Source organism: Danio aesculapii, chromosome 1 (genome assembly GCF_903798145.1).
Source record: "Danio aesculapii chromosome 1, fDanAes4.1, whole genome shotgun sequence".
Taxonomy (NCBI): Eukaryota; Metazoa; Chordata; class Actinopteri; order Cypriniformes; family Danionidae; genus Danio; species Danio aesculapii.
In genome coordinates this window covers 50853374-50872947 of record NC_079435.1, presented here as the reverse complement: position 1 = coordinate 50872947, position 19574 = coordinate 50853374, and the positions used below count along the sequence as shown (strand labels likewise).

Below are 19574 nucleotides of genomic sequence, written 5' to 3'. Positions count from 1 at the left end.
TGAACCTTATTGTAGTGTACACTCCAGCATTATCTAATGTTACATTTGTTCATTGTTTGTTCTTGTTACCACTAATGTGTTAATTAACACTGTAACAGACGTTAATAAGAGTTATCTTACATTTCTTTATGTTTAAGGATCACTTTACTTCTATTGTTTATGCGGGACTTTTATTTTGACAAGAAATCCGTTTTTCAGAGCTAAAAAGAAATGATGAGAGAACAGTATGGGCATTTCATGACGGTTTAAAAGAGGTCGTACGAAAAAGGACGGTCTATAAGTTTATTCAGCAACCCCCCGAAAAGGCATACGGTTTGTTATTGTAGACTATTTCATTTAAATTATTTTCGCTAGTCTCTCTCTCTCTCTCTCTCTCTCTCTCTCTCTCGAATTTTTTTTTATCCTCGTATGAATACAGCCCAACGTTTTTTTACAGTTAGATGACTGGTAAAGAAGCAGGCTATCGGAAATTGAAATAAAAACTGTCTCAACGCAATCTCTGCCTTATTCCTCGCTGCCAAATATGTTGAGCTCCTTTTAAGGAAGTGGACCAGATGGCGTAGGCTCGACGTAGCCATTGTGTAACAAAACGATTGCGCGCATCACCACATTAATATTTAGGAGAAGGATTACGAGCTGTTACGACAGACACAGTCATCGGGACACCACAGCTACGTTTTACTTGAATTATTCATGATGCAGTGACCGAAGCACTACGATGGGCTTACGGTGACCTTACCTCATCAACCAAGATCATGACGGGAGAGTAACGCACGCGGAAGTGCGTTAAGAAATACAAACCGAAAGCATCAAGTATCGCTGCTGTTTAATGTCTGGTTCAGTTATTTATCGAAGCCAGTTTCTGCCAGGAAATCATGCTTTAGAAATAGAGATTATGATTTAGAAAAGTCGAAATTATTGGATAAAAATCAAAATTGGAGGTCCAAGGTGGAGGTGAATAATTAATCTAATGAAACATGAAATCCTTATAGTAAATTGAATCTTTAACTGAAAATGAGATTTAAATTGTTAATTTCTATTATATAGTATAAAACATATCATTTCAAATAAATATCAAGACATACAAATATACTGATTAATCATATATATATATATATATATATATATATATATATATATATATATATATATATATATATATATATATATATATATATATTACAATTCTGTCTAAAGATGTTAAAGTGGCATAAAACAGTATATATAATGCACAAATATTTAATACTACTCCAGTCTATACAACAGGATGAGTCCATTTTTATGGTTGTCATGTTTTATGTTTTGTATTTGTTACAGCCAAAACATAATTTTATGTGTAAGCCTTGAATATTGTATTGTGCTCCACTCTGATTTTCCACCTTTGACCTTTTCCAAAAATTTCACCCTTGTGCTCTCCCCAGCTCTCAGGTTAATTAGCTTCCAGCTGCTAATCATTATGAACCTGCCTGAGTCAGAGTGGTTTGGCTATAAATACTGCCTTCTAAAGCTATAGTGAGTTGAGGAACACTTCTTAGTTGGTATTTGTGATTGCAGTCACTAGTGGTTGTGGTAGTTGGATTAAGCCTTAAAGCTAAATTAATATTATTGCGCCTGCATTTCCATTACTATTTATTATTTTGTGTACTTTATTTGAGATTTACTTCCAAGTGTGACTAAAGGGTGGGTGCCTTTTATTTTTTATATCTTTTCACCTGTTCGTTTTTTTTGGGGGGTCCATCTTTGAGTTTTTTGTTTGTTTTATTTATTAATTTTTTTTGCATTGCTAGTCCTCTAAATTTAGCTGCTTTCTCTTTGTGGTTAGGCTATACTCCCTCAGCTTGACAACTAGTTTCTATTAAAGTTCTTATATTTCTAATAAACATCTTATTTCTATAAAATAAAATCCAGTTGTTTTTTTTTTCTCTCTCCTCTAACCTTGTGCTGACTCCTCACTCTTGGGCTGAGGATTGAAGTGTGTTCTCCACATTTCTTTAATTCTAATTCAATATTTGTACCAAATTTTAGTCTGTTACATCTTATTTCAAACGAGCTCCTTGATTTAAATAAAAAAAAAAAATATATATATATATATGTGTATCTCTTTTAAAGAGTACACTTGAAAACATGGTTTATGGAAATTATTAAAACTGGATATTTTAGTAGTTTTCAGAAAATGGTATTTACATTTGAGTTTAGAAGATTTATTAATAAAAACATGTAAACTAAAACATTTAAGTAACCTATTTATATAACTTTTAAAATTTAAGACTGTTAAGAGATTGTCCATTTTACTGGCCACTCAATGGATGACAACACAATGAAGCAATATAGTCTAACTCTTTATCTATTTTTTTTTCTTTAACAGCGAACCTCCTCAAGACAGTACTTTCTGTATGAAATTTATATTTGAAAAACTAGTTTGTGAATACCACCTCATGTAGAGGTGAATAAGTTGACAGAAGCTGAATTAAACTTGCTCAAATGCTGTTGCTGTCAAACATTGTTTACTTAACTTAGTCAGTTTAATGATAAAGAGAACGACCGACTATGCAATGCTCTCTTTTAAAGGTGTTTTATTTAGATATATTTGTGGCTGCTGTATTTTGTAGTTTTTCGATACATGTAAAATGGATGTAGTTAGTTTTTAAAATGCATTTCAATGTGATGCGGTGGCGCAGTATGCTGTCGCCTCACAGCAAGAAGGTTGCTGGTTCGAGCCTCGGCTGGGTCAGTTGGAATTTCTGTGTGGAGTTTGCATGTTCTCCCCTCGTTTGTGTGGGTTTCCTCTTGGTGCTCCAGTTTCCCCCACAAGTCCAAAGACATGCCGTACAGATGAATTAGGTAGGCTAAATTGTCGTGTGTGTGTACACGTTTCCCAGTGCTGGGCTACAACTGAAAACGTTCTGGATGAGTTGGCGGTTCATTCACCTGTGGTGAACCCAAATTACTAAAGGGACTAAGCCGAAAAGAAAATGAATATCGAAAAAATTGCCCCTTAGCCTATTTATATAACTATTACAAATATGTACATGTTCAAATATAATGTTTTTGAATAATATGTTTTATGTAAAATAAATCTATATTTTCACACAATTCTCAGTTAAAGATTAAATAACGAGCCTTTTTTTTTTTTTTTTTTTTTAATTAAACTTTTTATAAAATCATCCTTAGAGAATTAAGTTCAACATTTAGATAGTGCTTTGTGGCCACCTATTGTTGTAATGTAATTTCTACAGATTTATTCAGTCATAATTTTGAGTTCTTAAATCATAATTTCTGCTTTTTATCTTGTAATTTTGATTTAGTTAATCATAATTTGGGTTTTTCTTACCTCAATTGTTTGCACACAAGAATATTTTGTCTTGGTGATTGGAGCTTCCAGTACAGAGACAAAAGTACATAGTCCAAAGTTCTGTAAACAATAAATATATATTACAAGCATAAATGTATAACAAAATTATAAAGAAAAACTGTATTTTCATAAAATGTTTGTTCTACAATATGTGCATTATTTGCAGAAATAAACCTCACCAAGATAGGTTACTCAGCATTAAATCATTTATGTGTTAAGTAATTATTGACCTGTTACATGTATGAGAATGCACAATCTGCCGCCACTTCATCTGACAAAACTTCAATTACTCTCTGGTTTGGATCAGCCACCAAATCAGACATAAGACTGCAGCGGACTGTCAGGACAGCAGAGAGGATTATTGCTGTGCACCTGCCCAACCTTCAGATCTCTACACATCTTAATCTCTATAGATCTTTATTATTAGATCAGTTGTTAACTGTTTATTTTTATGGTCATACATATACACAACCCTTACTGTTTATGATTTTTGTAACCAAAATGTTTTATTGTTTATTTTATATCCACTTATGTCATTCTGTGTTCTTGTGTTAATTTGTATGTATCCTGTGCTCCTGAAAAAAAACAACAACCACAAAACGTTTCTTGTGTTTGCCCACACTTGTCAAATAAAGCTCATACTGATTTCACTGGACATGTTTTTTAAGAAATCTCAGCAGCTGAATGACAAGAATTAAAATGTCCCCGGCCATCAAACATAACATTGCAGAAGATGTCTGGCCTTTCATAATACAAAATATCTACTACAGATCATTGACTGCAAAACATTTATTGTGATTTAAGTGAAATGACATTATACATTTTAAAATGAGCAGGTTGGAGAATTTATTAAATGATAATGGTTTAAAAATGACATTAGTTTGAAAAAAACGTGTTAACACGTAAATTGCGTGTTAACACGTAAATCACGTGTTAACACGTACCTACGTGTTAACGCGTAATTGCGTGTTAACGCGTAAATTACGTGTTAACACGTAATAACGTGTAAACGCGTTTGTTGCAGACGTTTTGGCCCTAATGGCCTTCCATAGATGGGAAGATGGCTGCGTTTCGCTGTCGGCGAGACCCGTGCGGCTTTATTTGTCTTATTTTAACTTATTTCAGCGTCTTTTACGCGGACTATGTTGTAATTCAGTATGTCTTGATTCCCGCGTATTCTGGAAGGTGAGTTACCGTCTTTAAAGAGCCAGTTTTTGAGACCCCACGCGCCGCTCGTGAGCTCATGATATGATTGTTAATTTTCAAATCAATCACCCATAGCAACAGCAGATCAAAAGCAACGCGCGTGCCTATTCTTATCGCCTTCTGATGGAGTTTCCCGCGAAACGTGTTTCAAATGCGCTTGAACTGTTTACAAACGCATCGTCGCTGTCAGGCAGTCTGCAGTAGTGCATCGGTTTACTACACTTGTCTCGGTTACATTCGAGGTCTAAGGTTTCAGGTTATCTCGGTTGAAATTAACAAACCACCTTATAAGACTGGTGTATTATGATATTCCTCACTCACAGGTCTGTTTTTGAAAGTGTAACGTGGTACTCTTTAAAACATTCATGCCACAGGTTAACAAACTCTGAATACTATAGTTCATAAATGTTAACATTCAAGGTTGTTATCATCAATGTCTTCTAGCTGAAAGAGAGGACATTTTAAATGGAAAATGTATTGTTTATTTATTTTTAGTTTTGTGTAGGTGACATGTTTGAGCTTATTAACAATTTTCTTTCATTTGAAGTTATGTCCAGTGTTTCCACGGGTCATGGAATTTTAAAAGGTCTATTTCATTGTTATAATGATTTTTGTCATTTTAATTTTTGAAGTCGTGGAATATAAGGATTTTTTGTTTATTGCTTGAAATTTGTGTTTTAATTGATCAAAATGTAAATTTTAAATTTCTTATTTTTTATATTATACTGTTTCACACCTGTTATGGCCAGTGGTGGAAAGAGTACTGACAAATCGTATTCAAGTAAAAGCACCATTACTTGCATAAAAATGTAGAGTAAAAGTATCTGTTGTAAATATTACTCAAAGTATGAGTAAAAAGTAGCCCTTTCAAAAGTGCTCAAGAGTAGTGAGTATTACTCTGTTAAATGCTGATGCATTTATATGTAATTTGTGCATGTGTTTGTAAATGTAACATTCTGTAGTGCATCTAGTTATTGCCCAGCAGGCACACAACGTCATATGATGTTAATATTAGGTTCAATTTGGGTTGTGATGTCAGGTGACCAAAATTCAACTTTTATTTTATGTTATGTTATTTTGATGTCCTATAACGATGTCAAATGACGTTGATATTTGGTCGATTTTAGGTTTTTAGAAAGTGACTAAAATCCAACGTCGACCTAACATCTAAAACCAACATCATATTGTTGTCAAATACTGACATTTATTCACCAGTTTATGGCAACCAAAATCCAACGTCTGATAGACGTTATAGTGGTAACATCCACACAAGGTCAAGCTGTAACATCATTAGACGTTGGTTTTAGGTTGGACATTGACGTTGGCCTGACGTTGAGTTATAGCGTCAACCCGATTTTCATTTCCAAACAAAAATGCAACGTCCCCATGACATTAGGGTACAATGTGAATCTGACGTCTTGTGCCTGCTGGGTGTTTAAGGCCATTTCGGTCATCATACAGTAAAGATCCGTCATCTTCTCATCAGTGACATGCATCTAAACAGTCTCTGGGTCAATGCGCGTAGAGATTTTGAACATCTTCTTGGACACTTTTAATGCCTCCAAACAGTTTGCTGCAATTATAAAGTGCCCATGTCTTTAGGTAGTTCATTATGATGCGATTTACCTTCTACAGTATGTGCAATTTGATTGGACAGGAATCACAGGACTGATTTTTCTAATCCCCATAATAAAGTAGTGACTGCAGGTTGAAGGAAAGTAGTGGAGTAAAAGTACAGATACAGCACTAAACATGTACTCAAGAGAAAGTAAAAGAACACATTTTAAAACTACTTAGTAAATTGCAATACCTTAGAAAAACTACTCAATTACAGTAATTTGAGTATTTGTAATCAGTTACTTTACACCACTGGTTATGGCTAGGCTATTTTTCGGCTCCAGTTTATTTCTTTTACACTTGTAAGCTGGAAGTCACCAAACTGTACCAGTTAACTATAGCCAGCAGACACACAACGTCATAACACATTTTGAAGTCCAATAACGATGTAAAATTATGTTGATATTTGGTTGATTTTAGGTTGTGTTGAAAAGTGACCAAAATCCAACGTGGAGCCAACATCTTAAACCAGGGATGTCAAACTCAGTTCCTGGAGGGCTGGTGCCCTGCACAGTTTAGTTCCAACCCTGCTTCAACACACTTACCTGTAGGTTTAAAACAAGCCTAAAGGACTCAATTAAACTGTGCAGAGCTGTGTCTTAAGCCAATGTTATATTGACATCAAATACTGACATTTATTTGTCAGGTTTGGCAACCAAAATCCATTGTCTGATAAACGTCATAGTGGTAACGTCCACAAAACGTCACGATGTAACATCATTAGATGTTGATATTTTGTTGTTTTTAGGTTGTGTTAGAAAGTGACCAAAATGTAACGTCTGTCTGACGTTGGACATTGACGTCGGCCCATCTTTGGGTTCTGACGTCAACCTGATTTTATTTTCCAAACGAAATGCAACATCCCACGACGTTGGGGTACAGCGTCAATTAGACGTGATGTTGACACTCATGCCTGCTGGGTAGTATAGCATGTCAGGATAATATAAATTTGAAGTGCTTTGACTTCAAAATGACCACTTAAATGACAGTGTGTCACAAAGTAGACGACAGAAAAGCTAAATGCTAAAATGTAAATCTGAGGTAAATTATCTATTTTTGTTCTCATAGTGGCTATTAAAGTCATACAAAATGATATTTAATTATAAAAAGTGTCATTGCTATTATTTTAACATATTAATAATGTAAAATAATGAAATATAAGCACAACAGTGACCTGTTTTTGTGTTCATTTGTTGTCTTATTAGTCTGTGAAATAAGGTAAAACTTAGGGAAGTTGATATATGACTTAAATCGTGACCTCTGCTGGCCATATTAAGAAACACCAGAAAGCAAAACGATTTTTGTGTTTAATACATAGGCTATGTGATATTTAAAATTATTACAATTATTGTGAGTATTTTATCTTGTGAATTGACAGTTTTCATTTTTTATGTTTAGTGTATGGTGCACTCTCCATGGATCTGTGTTTAATATTATTCTATTACTGCTACTTGCGTGCCATTCGAAGGCAGTGTTCTCAGACCCTGGTAAGTGCTGCAAAAATGTAACATTGTTACATTTAATATCTTGTTTAATAAATTTATTTTAATTTATTTGATTTTCCCTGGGGTTGATTCGTAGTCTGGTAATGTTTTAACCCTGAAACTACTGTACCATGATGGTTGTTAGTATTATTTTAATATGAAAATTTACCGGACTGAAGCAGTGTGAGTCTACTTTAATCATTCATAGATCTATATATAATAAATCAATTGATGCATTTACTATTACAGGTATGGTTCCTCTACCTGAAACAGCCATTGATTTCTCTGACCTGAGATCACAGTCCAACCGTCTAAATGACAGAGTGAGTGGCACTGTTCTATTTCCTCCTATAACTATTAAAGTTTTATTAATGTCATGTAAATGTAAAAGTGTTTTTTTAACTGCTGTTTTAATGTGTTTTAATGCCATGTGTCAAAGTTATCTGCGTTTACAGATGAAAATCACATATGTCTCAACGAAATCCAGTTATCATAAGAAAATACATTTTATAACATTATTAAGTGAAAAAAAAAAATAGCATATAGTTCGCTAGCCTGTGTGTGGCAGCATTGCGTCACAGTGAATGAGTCGGCCTATCTGGTTTTGGAATATAAAAAAACAAGGTTTTTTATTGGTTTTTGGTCAGTGTATCTTTTATTCATTGGATTTTCATTTTAGAAACAGATATTGAAAAATAAAAAACGAGTCATTTTTTATTTTTGTTTTATAATTAAAAAAGAAAATTTAAATTCAAAGCATTTTTTGATTTTCGTTTTTGAATTTTAAAACGAAAAATCAAAAAACGGCTCGTTTTTTGTGTTCATGGTGAAAAACGGAAAAACAAAATTCAAAAATGTTTTTATTTTGAATAACAAGAACTAAAATCACAAGAAAACAAAAAAGAATAAACACTTGTTTTTTATATATTCCGAAACCAGATAGGCAGACGCATTTACGATGACGCAATGCTGCCACACACGAGTTATTTCTGATAACTCATGAATCAAAACAGATCAAATACATAAAACAAAATACATGCTTGTTTATATAATTTGTGTAGTGTGTCTGTAGTGAGTGTGTGTAGTGATTATATAGTGTGTTTATTTAATGGTTGTGTTCAGGGCTGTGAGGGCTGGACGGTGTGCAGTCGCTGTGAGACGTATCGTCCTCCTCGAGCTCATCATTGTAGAGTGTGTCAGCGCTGCATCAGGAGAATGGACCATCACTGCCCATGGTCAGTCTCTTCTTGCTCTTCACTGGCTAATCTCATCACATTATTTAGGCCTATTTATCTGTATTATTTCAGACTATTGGCTGTATTTACTTATGACCGGGCACACACAAAATCTGTGCCTTTAGAAATCTACAGAAAACAGATTTCCACAATTTTTTTAGCCTATTATTTAATATAATTATTTAACTATGCAAATGTGTGTAAATATACTGTTCCTTCAGGATTTTGTGAGTCCAATAGTTCTTGAGACCAAAAAAAATTTTTTTTTGCATTTTTAAAGCAAAACACAAGAATTGAATCATGAAGTTCCATACGTTTTGAGAAAAGCAGTCACAAAATCAGTCATTTTAGCATATATATATTAGGGATGCTCCAATCGATTGGACGGAGATCGGTATCACATTTTATCGGTGCTCGCCAATCTGGCTGATCTCATGAACTGATCGCAGGTGTTGTTTACGGGTTTACATACAGAGGAAGGGATGCGAGTGCAAATGAGATAAAACACCCCAGAAATCATAGAGACGAGGGCGAATTAGCAAGAGAACAGATAGCGAGACGAAAACCGGGCTGAAAAAAAAACGTTTAAAAATTTGTTATTTTTAACTTGAATTTCATAATATACCTTTTTGTATTATGCTTATCGCAAAAAAATCTTTTCTCTCATTTGCAATGTTTTTAAATTGCTTTGTTAGTCATTTTTCTTACAATTTTTTTATCTAACATTTTCTGTAAAGCTGCTTCTGACCATGAAATGTCCACACTAAATGGTTAAAAGAGACCTGTTTAAGGGTCTATATGCAACATCCTTCATTTATTCTCTTAGGTAAGGAAAGATCTCCACTTAAGTATCATACTTGGAGGGAAAATGTGCTTTATGCATTATAAAGCTTGAAGCATCAGAATCGATGCTCTTCAAATATATATATATATTTGAAGTCTTATCACAATCATTTCAATCAGAATTATTAGCCCCCCTTAATTTTTTTTTCCTTTTTTAAATATTTCCCAAATGATGTTAAGCAGAGCAAGGACATTTTCACAGAATGTTTGATAATATTTTTTCATCTGGGGAAAGCCGTATTTCTTTTATTAAGGCTAGAATAAAAGTAGTTTTAATTTTTTCAAACCCATTTTAAGGTCAATATTATTAGCCCCTTTAGCCTATATTTTTCTTTGATAGTCTTCATAACAAACCATCGTTATACATTAACTTGCCTAATTACCCTAACCTGCCTAGTTAACCTAATTAACCCAGTTAAGCCTTTAAATGTCACTTCAAGCTGTATAGAAGTGTCTTGAAAAATATCTAGTCAAATATTATTTACTGTTTTCATGGCAAAGATAAAATAAATCAGTTATTAGAAATGAGTTCTTAAAACTATTGTTTAAAAATGTGTTGAAAAAAATCTTATCTCCATTAAACAGAAAATGGGGGAAAAAATAAAGAGGGGGCTAATAATTCTGACTTCAACTGTATGTATGTATGTACATATGTATGTGTGTGTATATATATATATATATATATATATATATATATATATATATATATATATATATATATATATATATATATATATATATATATATATATATATATATATATATATATATATATATATATATATATATATATATATATATATATATATATATATATATATATATATATATATATATACACACACACACGCGCGCGCACACACACACACAAATATATTGGTGTTCTTTTTTTCTCCTTTTTGTAGGATTAATAACTGTGTTGGAGAGCTTAATCAGAAATACTTCATTCAGTTTCTCTTCTACACGGGTGAGTTTTAAAATTAGCTCACAGACAATATTTTACAAAGCAAAGGAGCATGCAGTGTTCCAGCAGACCTGCCATGTTGTTTCTGTAGGCATGGCCAGCTTGTACTCCATGGCACTGGTGGTTTCGGCCTGGGTATGGAGGATAAGGAGTGAAAGAGAAGGAGATGAAGACAAAGAAGGAGAAGAAGCTCCCAGCAAACATCTTATTGTGTAAGTTTGTGCACATTTTCCTCTGAGAAACTATTTGTTATAGTCAATATCGCTTTAATATTTTTTGCTCAGCTATTACTTCTCTCACATTGTTTTTCTTATTGATCATTTTTGTTTCAGGGCACATTATATTATTTTACTGGTGGAGTCGATACTTTTTGGAGTTTTTGTCTTGGTGATATTTTATGACCAGGTATGTTTCAACTATGAAAACCTTGTTTATTACTGACATTCAGGGCTTGACTTTAACTTTTTTGATCATCAGCCACTGTGGCTAGTAGTTTTTCAACATTACTAGCCACTCGCCATTTTCACTAGCCACAATTTTATTGTTGGGAAGATATATTTTATACACATAAAGATGACTTTAACGTGCTAAAATTACTTTATTTAGATTTTGCATTATCTCCAGATGCCTCCTCATTCATTTCACTTTTTGTGTGTCGTGTATGAGCTCAATAACCATGAGCAAATGGGTCATGGTTTCATAGTATTACAATTAGTTTTTATTTCACATAATTTTCAGAGCTCAAAATGAAGGATTTACTAAATGTATCTTTGACCACACCAAACATAAACAATTAATTATTTTTTAGTCACACATTTTAAATGTGTCAAAACAGGCAAAATATAACTGTATACTGTACTTTTTATTTAACAAATCATATGCACAGTAATCTGTCCTGGCTAAAGGTCCCAGATCACCAGTTAACTACACATAAATGGGGAGTTAATCTCCCATTAAAGCAATGTTATTGTAAAAAATTATAATTGAACCATATTAACGCAAAAAAAGCAGGTAAAAAACATACCGTGTGATAATGAAAGGATGATCACGCACACGCACACACACACACACGCACACACACACACACACACACACACACACACACGGTTAACGTTAGACCCATAAATAATCTGTTCAAAGAATGGTTAAAGCCAAAGCAACTGGCACTGCTCACAATAAGTTAACTCTGGAAATCTTGAAAGCAGCAAGACTATGGGTGCACGTTCATCAGTTTTTGTCTAGTCTATTTGAAAGAGAACCGATCGCATCAGTTGTGTTTGCAGATTACAGTTACTTCACGAAAGTAAACAGGTGCGCGCACGCGTTATAAACAGTCGCGCACATCACCTCAGCTCATCACACTCAGTGCGAGTGATTATCCTCTCATTCGGTATTCATCTGCTTTGCTCGCGCGAAGTTGCGAACGCAATTATTTTTGTCAGTCGTGTTGCTTCTCAATTCTAAGATCGCCTTTGCATGCATATTGGACCATCCTTATTGTCGAACCCTGCTTTTAAGATTTATTATCTGGGAAATTTGTTTTCAACCAGCCAAAGTGGCTAGTGGGAGTGTCTGTCTTACCGGGCGTGTGTTAATTTAAAGCACTGCTGACATTATATGTATTAATATCATAAAATTCACCTACAGCCACAGAACTGATTCATTGTTACAGTGTGTTTACATGTCAGAAATATTCCTTTTTTTCAACAGCTTAACATACACACTACCGGTCAAAAACTTGAACACATTAAGAGTAATTCATGTTAAAAAAAAAAAAAAGAGTATCTTCTGCTTACCAAGGATTTATTATTGGATAAAATTAAGATTTTTATCCAATAATTTAAGTTTTTATTTTATTTATTTTAATTTCATATACATTTTTTGTGAATATTTTTTAAAATGCAGTTTATTCAGTTGATTTTTTTTGCATTTGCATTGAAAGTTTTTTTTTTTCAAGTATTATTTTAAAGATATTTTTGATCAAATAAATACAACCTTCTTGGGCAGAGAAGAAATCTTCTTTTATTATTCATAATAATGTCAGTATTTTTAATAGCAATGTACATATTCATTTTAGGTTCTTATAGAAGCCATTTAATAAAAATTTTTAAAGTATTTTAGGGATTTTCAGCAATTAAAGTCTAATTAAACAGAACTGACATAATTTTATTGACCATATCTAATCATCTTTTATTTATATTTTAAACGGCAAAGATCATGTTATGACTATCTTTGTTAATGCTCAACATAAATATATTTGTGTTGATCTGTCATCTCTCTCGTGTTTTTGTCCAAAGCTGGTGTCCATAATAACAGATGAGACGCCCATTGAGCAGATGAGGAACAGACTAATGAAAGACAAAGCCAACAACAGCCAGCCATCACACGTTACACACACAAGAAAGCCAAAAATTGCACTGCTGAGAGAGGTTTTCGGACGGGGTGAGTATAACCATGTTACAAATGATTAAAATATGATTTGGTAATACAATCAGGCCCATAAATATTGAGACCTTGACACAATTCTGACAATTTTGTCTCTATACACCAACACACTGGATTTAAAATGAAACACACTGCATACTGTCAGCTTTAATTTGAGGGAATTTACATCCAAATCAGGTGAAAGGTGTAGGGACTACAACAGTTTGCGTATGTGCCTCCCACTTGTTAAGGGACCAAAAGTAATAGGACAATTGGCTTTTAAGCTGTTCCATGGCCATGTGTGTGTTATATTTAAATTAAAGCTGACAGTCTGCAGTTAAAGCACATCTTGTTCGTTTTATTTAAAATCCATTGTGTTGGGGTATAGAGCCAAAAATGTTAGCATTGTGTCGATGTCCAAATATTTATGGGCCTGACTGTATTACCTAAATAACACTGTATAATATGTCCATAGTAAGTACATCTGTATATCTTATCATGCATGTATACCCTTAGTAGCTATCAAACCACCTTATTCATATCCATAATACTACCTCTATTTCTATATTGCAACCAGAGATGGGAAGTAACGAAGTACAAATACTTCGTTACTGTACTTAAGTAGATTTTTTTTGGTATCAGTAATTTACTCCTATTTATTTTTCTTACAACTTTTTACTTTTACTCCTTACATTTTTGCACAAATATCTGTACTTTCTACTCCTTACATTTTTAAATCGGGCTCCTTACTTTTGTTTTCATGTGTTTGGTGGCGCGATCTATATTATTTCTTGTCATTGTGCACTTTGAGTGCCTTTTTTGCAGTCAGTCTATTTTTCAATCTATTGTGCGCCTCTGTGCTGCATTGCTTGGCTTCTTCAACCAAGGTTATCATGCATTTCATGTAGGCTAGTTGATGAAGATTACTGTGTGAAAGGCAAGAATGGCTACACAAATTTAATAAGACACATTTTGCTCAATTGGATCACAGGTAAACAACAGAGACGCATTCCAGTTCAAAAATATGCCATACAAATGCTTAAGGTCAAAAGTCTTTTGTCTAGTCCACTTCCGATCATACTGCACAGGCTTTCTCTGGTCTTTCAATCTAATACCGCGAAAAAAAGGGCTTTTCTGTAATGATTTGTACATTTGAAGTTCTAAAACAATCAAATACTTTATAAAAACTTTATGCATTCCAATTTATTTCCTTTATTTCTAATAAGTTCATCTTTCCTAATACAGAATTTATGCTGTTTTACAGTTTTTAATATATATTTTTTTGACTATATGATTTTACTTATAGGCATATTAATCTTGAATATGTTTTTAACAAATATTTTACAACAACAAAAGTACAGGAACTAATCTGGGCAATTCATGAATAAAAATATAATGCAAAAAAATCCTGAATTTATCACGTGAATAAAAGATCATGCACATGTTTTGTAGGTTGTAGTCACGCCTGTGTATGTAGCATTTAGCATAGAATAAATGCATTAACAGAATTAATGTTTATCCATTAAATAAAATATCCACAATACCCTGGAAAAATAACGTGCTATGTATTAGAGCTGCTAAAGCAAAAACAAAAAGAAATAGTTTGCAGTCACATACAATAAGTATTTATTTTAGCAAAAAAAATACATATTTTCAATATATTTAATACAAAAATATTCAAATATAAAATAAAAAAACGCAGTATATTTTGGACAGAATTCAGTGTAAAATGTAAGACATTATTTATAAAGACAGACAGGGCTACAGAATTATTTTTAGAGTGTATGAACATGAATGGCGGATGTTGTATTTGATCCAACAACTGCTAAACTACATAATGAATGCTGCGAGTTTGCATCAAGATGATGATACATGGGAAGAAACTGGATATTTACCTACCTACTGAAACTAAAACATGTAGTAGTAACGGGTACTTTTTACTTAAGTACATTTTTGAGGCCGTACTTTACTTTTACTTGAGTACAAAAGTGTAATCAGTACTTCAACTTTTACCAGAGTCATTTTAAACATGAGTATCTCTACTTCTTGAGTAAAGGATTTGTGTACTTTTGCCATCTCTGATAGCAACATATGGATATCATATATATCATTCCTGCACTTACTGCTTATATTTGCACTCTGGTTAGACGCTAACTGCATTTAGACAATAAAGTTGAATTAAATGTCCATATCACCCATTCCTAGTTGACATGCAGTTGAAGTCAGAATTATTAGCCTGCTTTTAAACTTTTCTTTTCTTTTTCTTTTTTTTTAATATTTCCCAAATGATGATTAACAGCGCAAGAAAATTTTTCACAATATTTTAGATAACATTTTTTTTTCTGGAGAAACTCTTATTTGTTTTATTTCGGCTAGAATACAAGCAGTTTTACATTTTTTTAAAAATCAAATTTAAGGTCAATATTATTAGCCCCTTTAAGCAAATTTTTTTTCGTTATACAATAACTTGCCTAATTACCCTAACCTGCCTAGTTAACCTAATTACTCTAGTTAAGTCTTTAAATGTCACTTTAAGCTGTATAGAAGTGCCTTGAAAAAATATTTAGTCAAATATTATTTACTGTCATCATGGCAAAGATAAAATTAATCAGTTAATAGAAATGAGTTATTATTGAAAAATCTTCTCTCCGTTAAACAGAAATTGGGGGTAAAAATAAACAGGGGGCTAATAATTCAGAGGGGCTAATAATTCTGACTTCATCTGTATATTTTATAAATTACCAAAGACCATGATTATAAAATCTTTCATTTTCTACTGTTGGGGAGGAAAAAGAATCCTAAGGGTGTGTAAATTACTAGCAAATTTAAATTTTCGGCTGAACCATCCCTTCAAATGTAGTGACCCAAGGTTCTCAACAGCATTTCTAATAATGCTAAATGTATTTCTCTCATATATCTACAGGTTCTATACTGTGCTGGTTATTCCCGCTTCATTCCACTCCTCCTTCTGTTGGCGGCATCAGTTATTCAGCACTTCCTGATTACGATGTGTAACACTAACTGGTTTTTCATCAGTTCTTTTGACCGCTCAATCAGTATGGCAGTATCGTGTGTGTGTGTGTGTGTGTGTGTGTGTGTGTGTGTGTTGGGAACTGTGAATATTACTTTACTGAGATGCAGATTTCAGCTCTCATGAATGGTGTGTGAGTGCTTTTGTATACTTCTGCATACTGCTTCTCCATCACACACAGAGATTATTACAAGGTACTGGATCTTTTTCTCCTTAGTCTGTTTCTTTAAATGATTTTATGATTTTTTTTTCAGGAGTCTTGTTTAAAGTTGTTAAATCAGTATGTTAACCAGCAACCAGTATACATTGTGTTACTTAACCACTGATTTGCATTAAGGGACAAGGTCAGCTGAGTTGACTTTAACAGGTAAATGCAATAGGACTCGTTGTCATTCATTTCGATTTCATGGTGTGTGTGTTTTTGAGTACATGGACTGTACTCCATTTTACATGAGGACTGTATATAAAGATGTATTTTATAACTTTAATTTCTGACAAAAGTGTTTTCAGGGTACTGGACTATTTTTGTTTTATTTATTTATTTGTTTTGTTCGAAACGTTCATGCTTTTGCTGTTTTGCGGACAGCTTGAGGGATGTGTGTACATAACAGATGAACATGTATATTGATAATGTTTACATTGATATTTATTTGTGAATTTGTGTCTGTCTAAATGCTGCTCTGACTCACGTGAAGTAAAAGACATGTTTTTACATAACTCTGGCTGCTTCTCGCTTTTAAAATCGTAAGTTTAAGTGGAAATAAAACCAGTGGTGTTGAATATAAACACTGTTTTATCATTTAGGACATTTACAGTAAATATAGGTGTGTTTAATCAAGTTAGAACTTGTAGTCATCTTAATTTAGTCTTTTTAAATACTAGGAGTTTTTATAATAACTGTATAGGTTAAAGACATCCTATTTTCTGTTAGTGTTAAATTATGATTAACCCTTATGTACTGTTGGGGATGTTTTCATCCACTCTGGGCTGATTTTGAGTCTTAATTTGGCCATTACTTTTTCTGTGTTTCAGCTAGCAGAATCATTTTTGGTGACAAATCGTATTTTGACACATATTTTGAGAAAATGCTTTGAAATTTTTAAAGAACTTAACAATACACTCTGGGCACATTTACTACCCTTTTGTGATGTTGGGGATGAAAACATCCACTGAATTAAACTGCTGTAAAAATGCTTCAGATAAATATTAAAAAAAAACATTTTTTTGCATAAATCTATTAATCAACTTCAGTCCTGATCAAAACTACTAAATTGCTTAGAAAATTACAGGATTTTTACCTCTTTAATTGCTAAATTCATAAATTCATAAATTCATTGATGTCACTGATTTGGTGAAAAAAACACAAAATGGTGTATTTTTAACCTTTTATCAATGTCTTGGACATGTGAAACAACATTGACTTTGATGCATCGTTTTTGATTCATTTTCAATTTTTGAAAAATTCAACTGTTGGTGGGGCTGTTTTTGCCCTATTGACTTCCATTATAACCACTTTTTTTTATTGCAAATCCATGATACCATATAGTCATGCATTTTTGATTGGTGGTGGATTTCCCTTTTGGTAAGAAGTAAAATTTGTAATTTTTACTGTGCATCATCAGTTGACACCATTACCCCTTTAGACAGTGCACTTTATGTGGAGTATAACAGCAATTTAAAGTGTGAATGTGTGTCTGAGTGTGTGAGAGTGACCTTTTGCGCACTTTCCTTGATGTGTCTGAGAAAATCAAAATATTCATCTCAGTTCTCAGTACTACATGGAGTAAACAAAAAACGAAGACTGTATTTATTCACCATCAAATGTGGTTATAATGGAAGTCAATGGTGCAAAAACAGCCACAAACAGTAAATTAGGGAGAAGAAATTAAAATCTCACAATGCATTAAAACTAATGTTGTTTCTAATCATTCACATGTCCAAGACCGTGATAAAAGATCCAAAAAAAATCCATTTCACAATTACTTTTTACATTAAAAATATGTCAATTTTGGCTTTTTTTTTTCTCAAAATTAGTGACATAATTTGTGAACGTGGCAATTAAAGAGATAAAATACCTGTAATTAAAAAAAAACATTTAGTAATTTTAATCAGGACTGAGAAATTCAGGTTGAATTTTTTTCTAAAACAATGGAAAAATGTATGCATTTTTACAGCAGTTTAACTCAGTGGATGCTTTTCATCCCTAACATAACAAAATAGTAAATCTGAACAGTGCACAAGGGTTAAGTGATCTTTTGCATAGAAATCATATTAAATGCAAATAAAATATTTCAAATAATATTTTAGGGAAAAAATAAGCATATGTAAAATGTACATTTCTGTAAAAAATGTACTTATTAAAATATTGTGTCTAATTTGTGTTAAATATAAAAAACTTGAAAACGTTCTTGATCACAAATAAGAACTTTTAAGTGTTTGTTTACAGAAATTTTAAAGGATTTTGGCGAAGTATAAAAATTTAAAATGACAATATTTCTTAGATAATCTTTAAACATTTGCTCACATTATTCCAGTTCTGAATATGCCGGACAAGATTTTTTACTATATTAACTCTCTTTACTGTGCAGGGTATCTTTTGGGTTTTTTAAAGTCTTGAATCTTAAAAACTATATTTCAGGCCTTCAAAAGTCTTAAATCTACTTCAATATTGTGTTGTAGGTCTGAAATCCTGTTTTTAACAGGTCTTAATTTTTTTTTATTCATGTATAACTTTACGATCTGGCCATTAACAATCATACAGTCACCAACATTCCCTATCTCAATAAAACTTTTTATTTAAAAATAGAATTAACGGTATTTCTTTCCTTACAGTAACATTTGTTTAGCAAAAGTTCTCTATTTACTGCTGAGGATACTGACCTGGCATATATTTACCATTTAATTATCATTATTGTATGATTAAATGTATTAAATTGTAATCATTTTTGATAGGGCAAGTAAAAATCTTTTCCAATTGGGATATTTGGGAAAAAATCCTTAGCATTAAGCCCTCTGTAAGTCTAAAATATCCTTCATAATGGTCTAAAAAATCTTACAACTTGGTGAAACCTGCAGAAACTCTGCAATGTGTTTAAATATGGGTTTATCCACTAAAACAACAGTTAAAACATTACTATGAAGAAACAAATTATCTAATTATCTTACAGAATAATTAAATGACCTTACTGTAAATAAAAAAAGCATTTAATTTGCTTCTAATGTTTGACATTCACAAATACAGTAGGCTTTATTTTTAAAGGCGTCTATAGTGAGTGCTGAACATTAATATTTCACTGAACGCACAGCACACCTAAATGAGAGAGAGCTAATTAAAATGGGATCATATAAATTTTTCAATTCATTCTAGCTCGCCGCTCATTGGCCCAAACTGCGGTCACGTGCTAGTGTTGTTATTTTT

The 19574-nt window shown here is 32.6% G+C and overlaps 1 protein-coding gene across 1 annotated transcript; it reads left to right on the top strand.

Annotated features, from left to right (window-relative positions):
* Positions 1-4408: 4408 nt before the first annotated feature.
* zgc:77880 (zf-DHHC domain-containing protein) lies at positions 4409-16873 on the top strand. Its single transcript, XM_056462132.1, has 9 exons — positions 4409-4537; positions 7574-7662; positions 7909-7982; positions 8782-8894; positions 10643-10704; positions 10793-10913; positions 11034-11106; positions 12999-13143; positions 16049-16873. The coding sequence occupies exons 1-9, from the start codon at positions 4413-4415 to the stop codon at positions 16138-16140; spliced, it is 894 nt and encodes a 297-aa protein (XP_056318107.1). The 5' UTR covers positions 4409-4412; the 3' UTR covers positions 16141-16873.
* The last annotated feature ends 2701 nt before the right edge of the window (positions 16874-19574 follow it).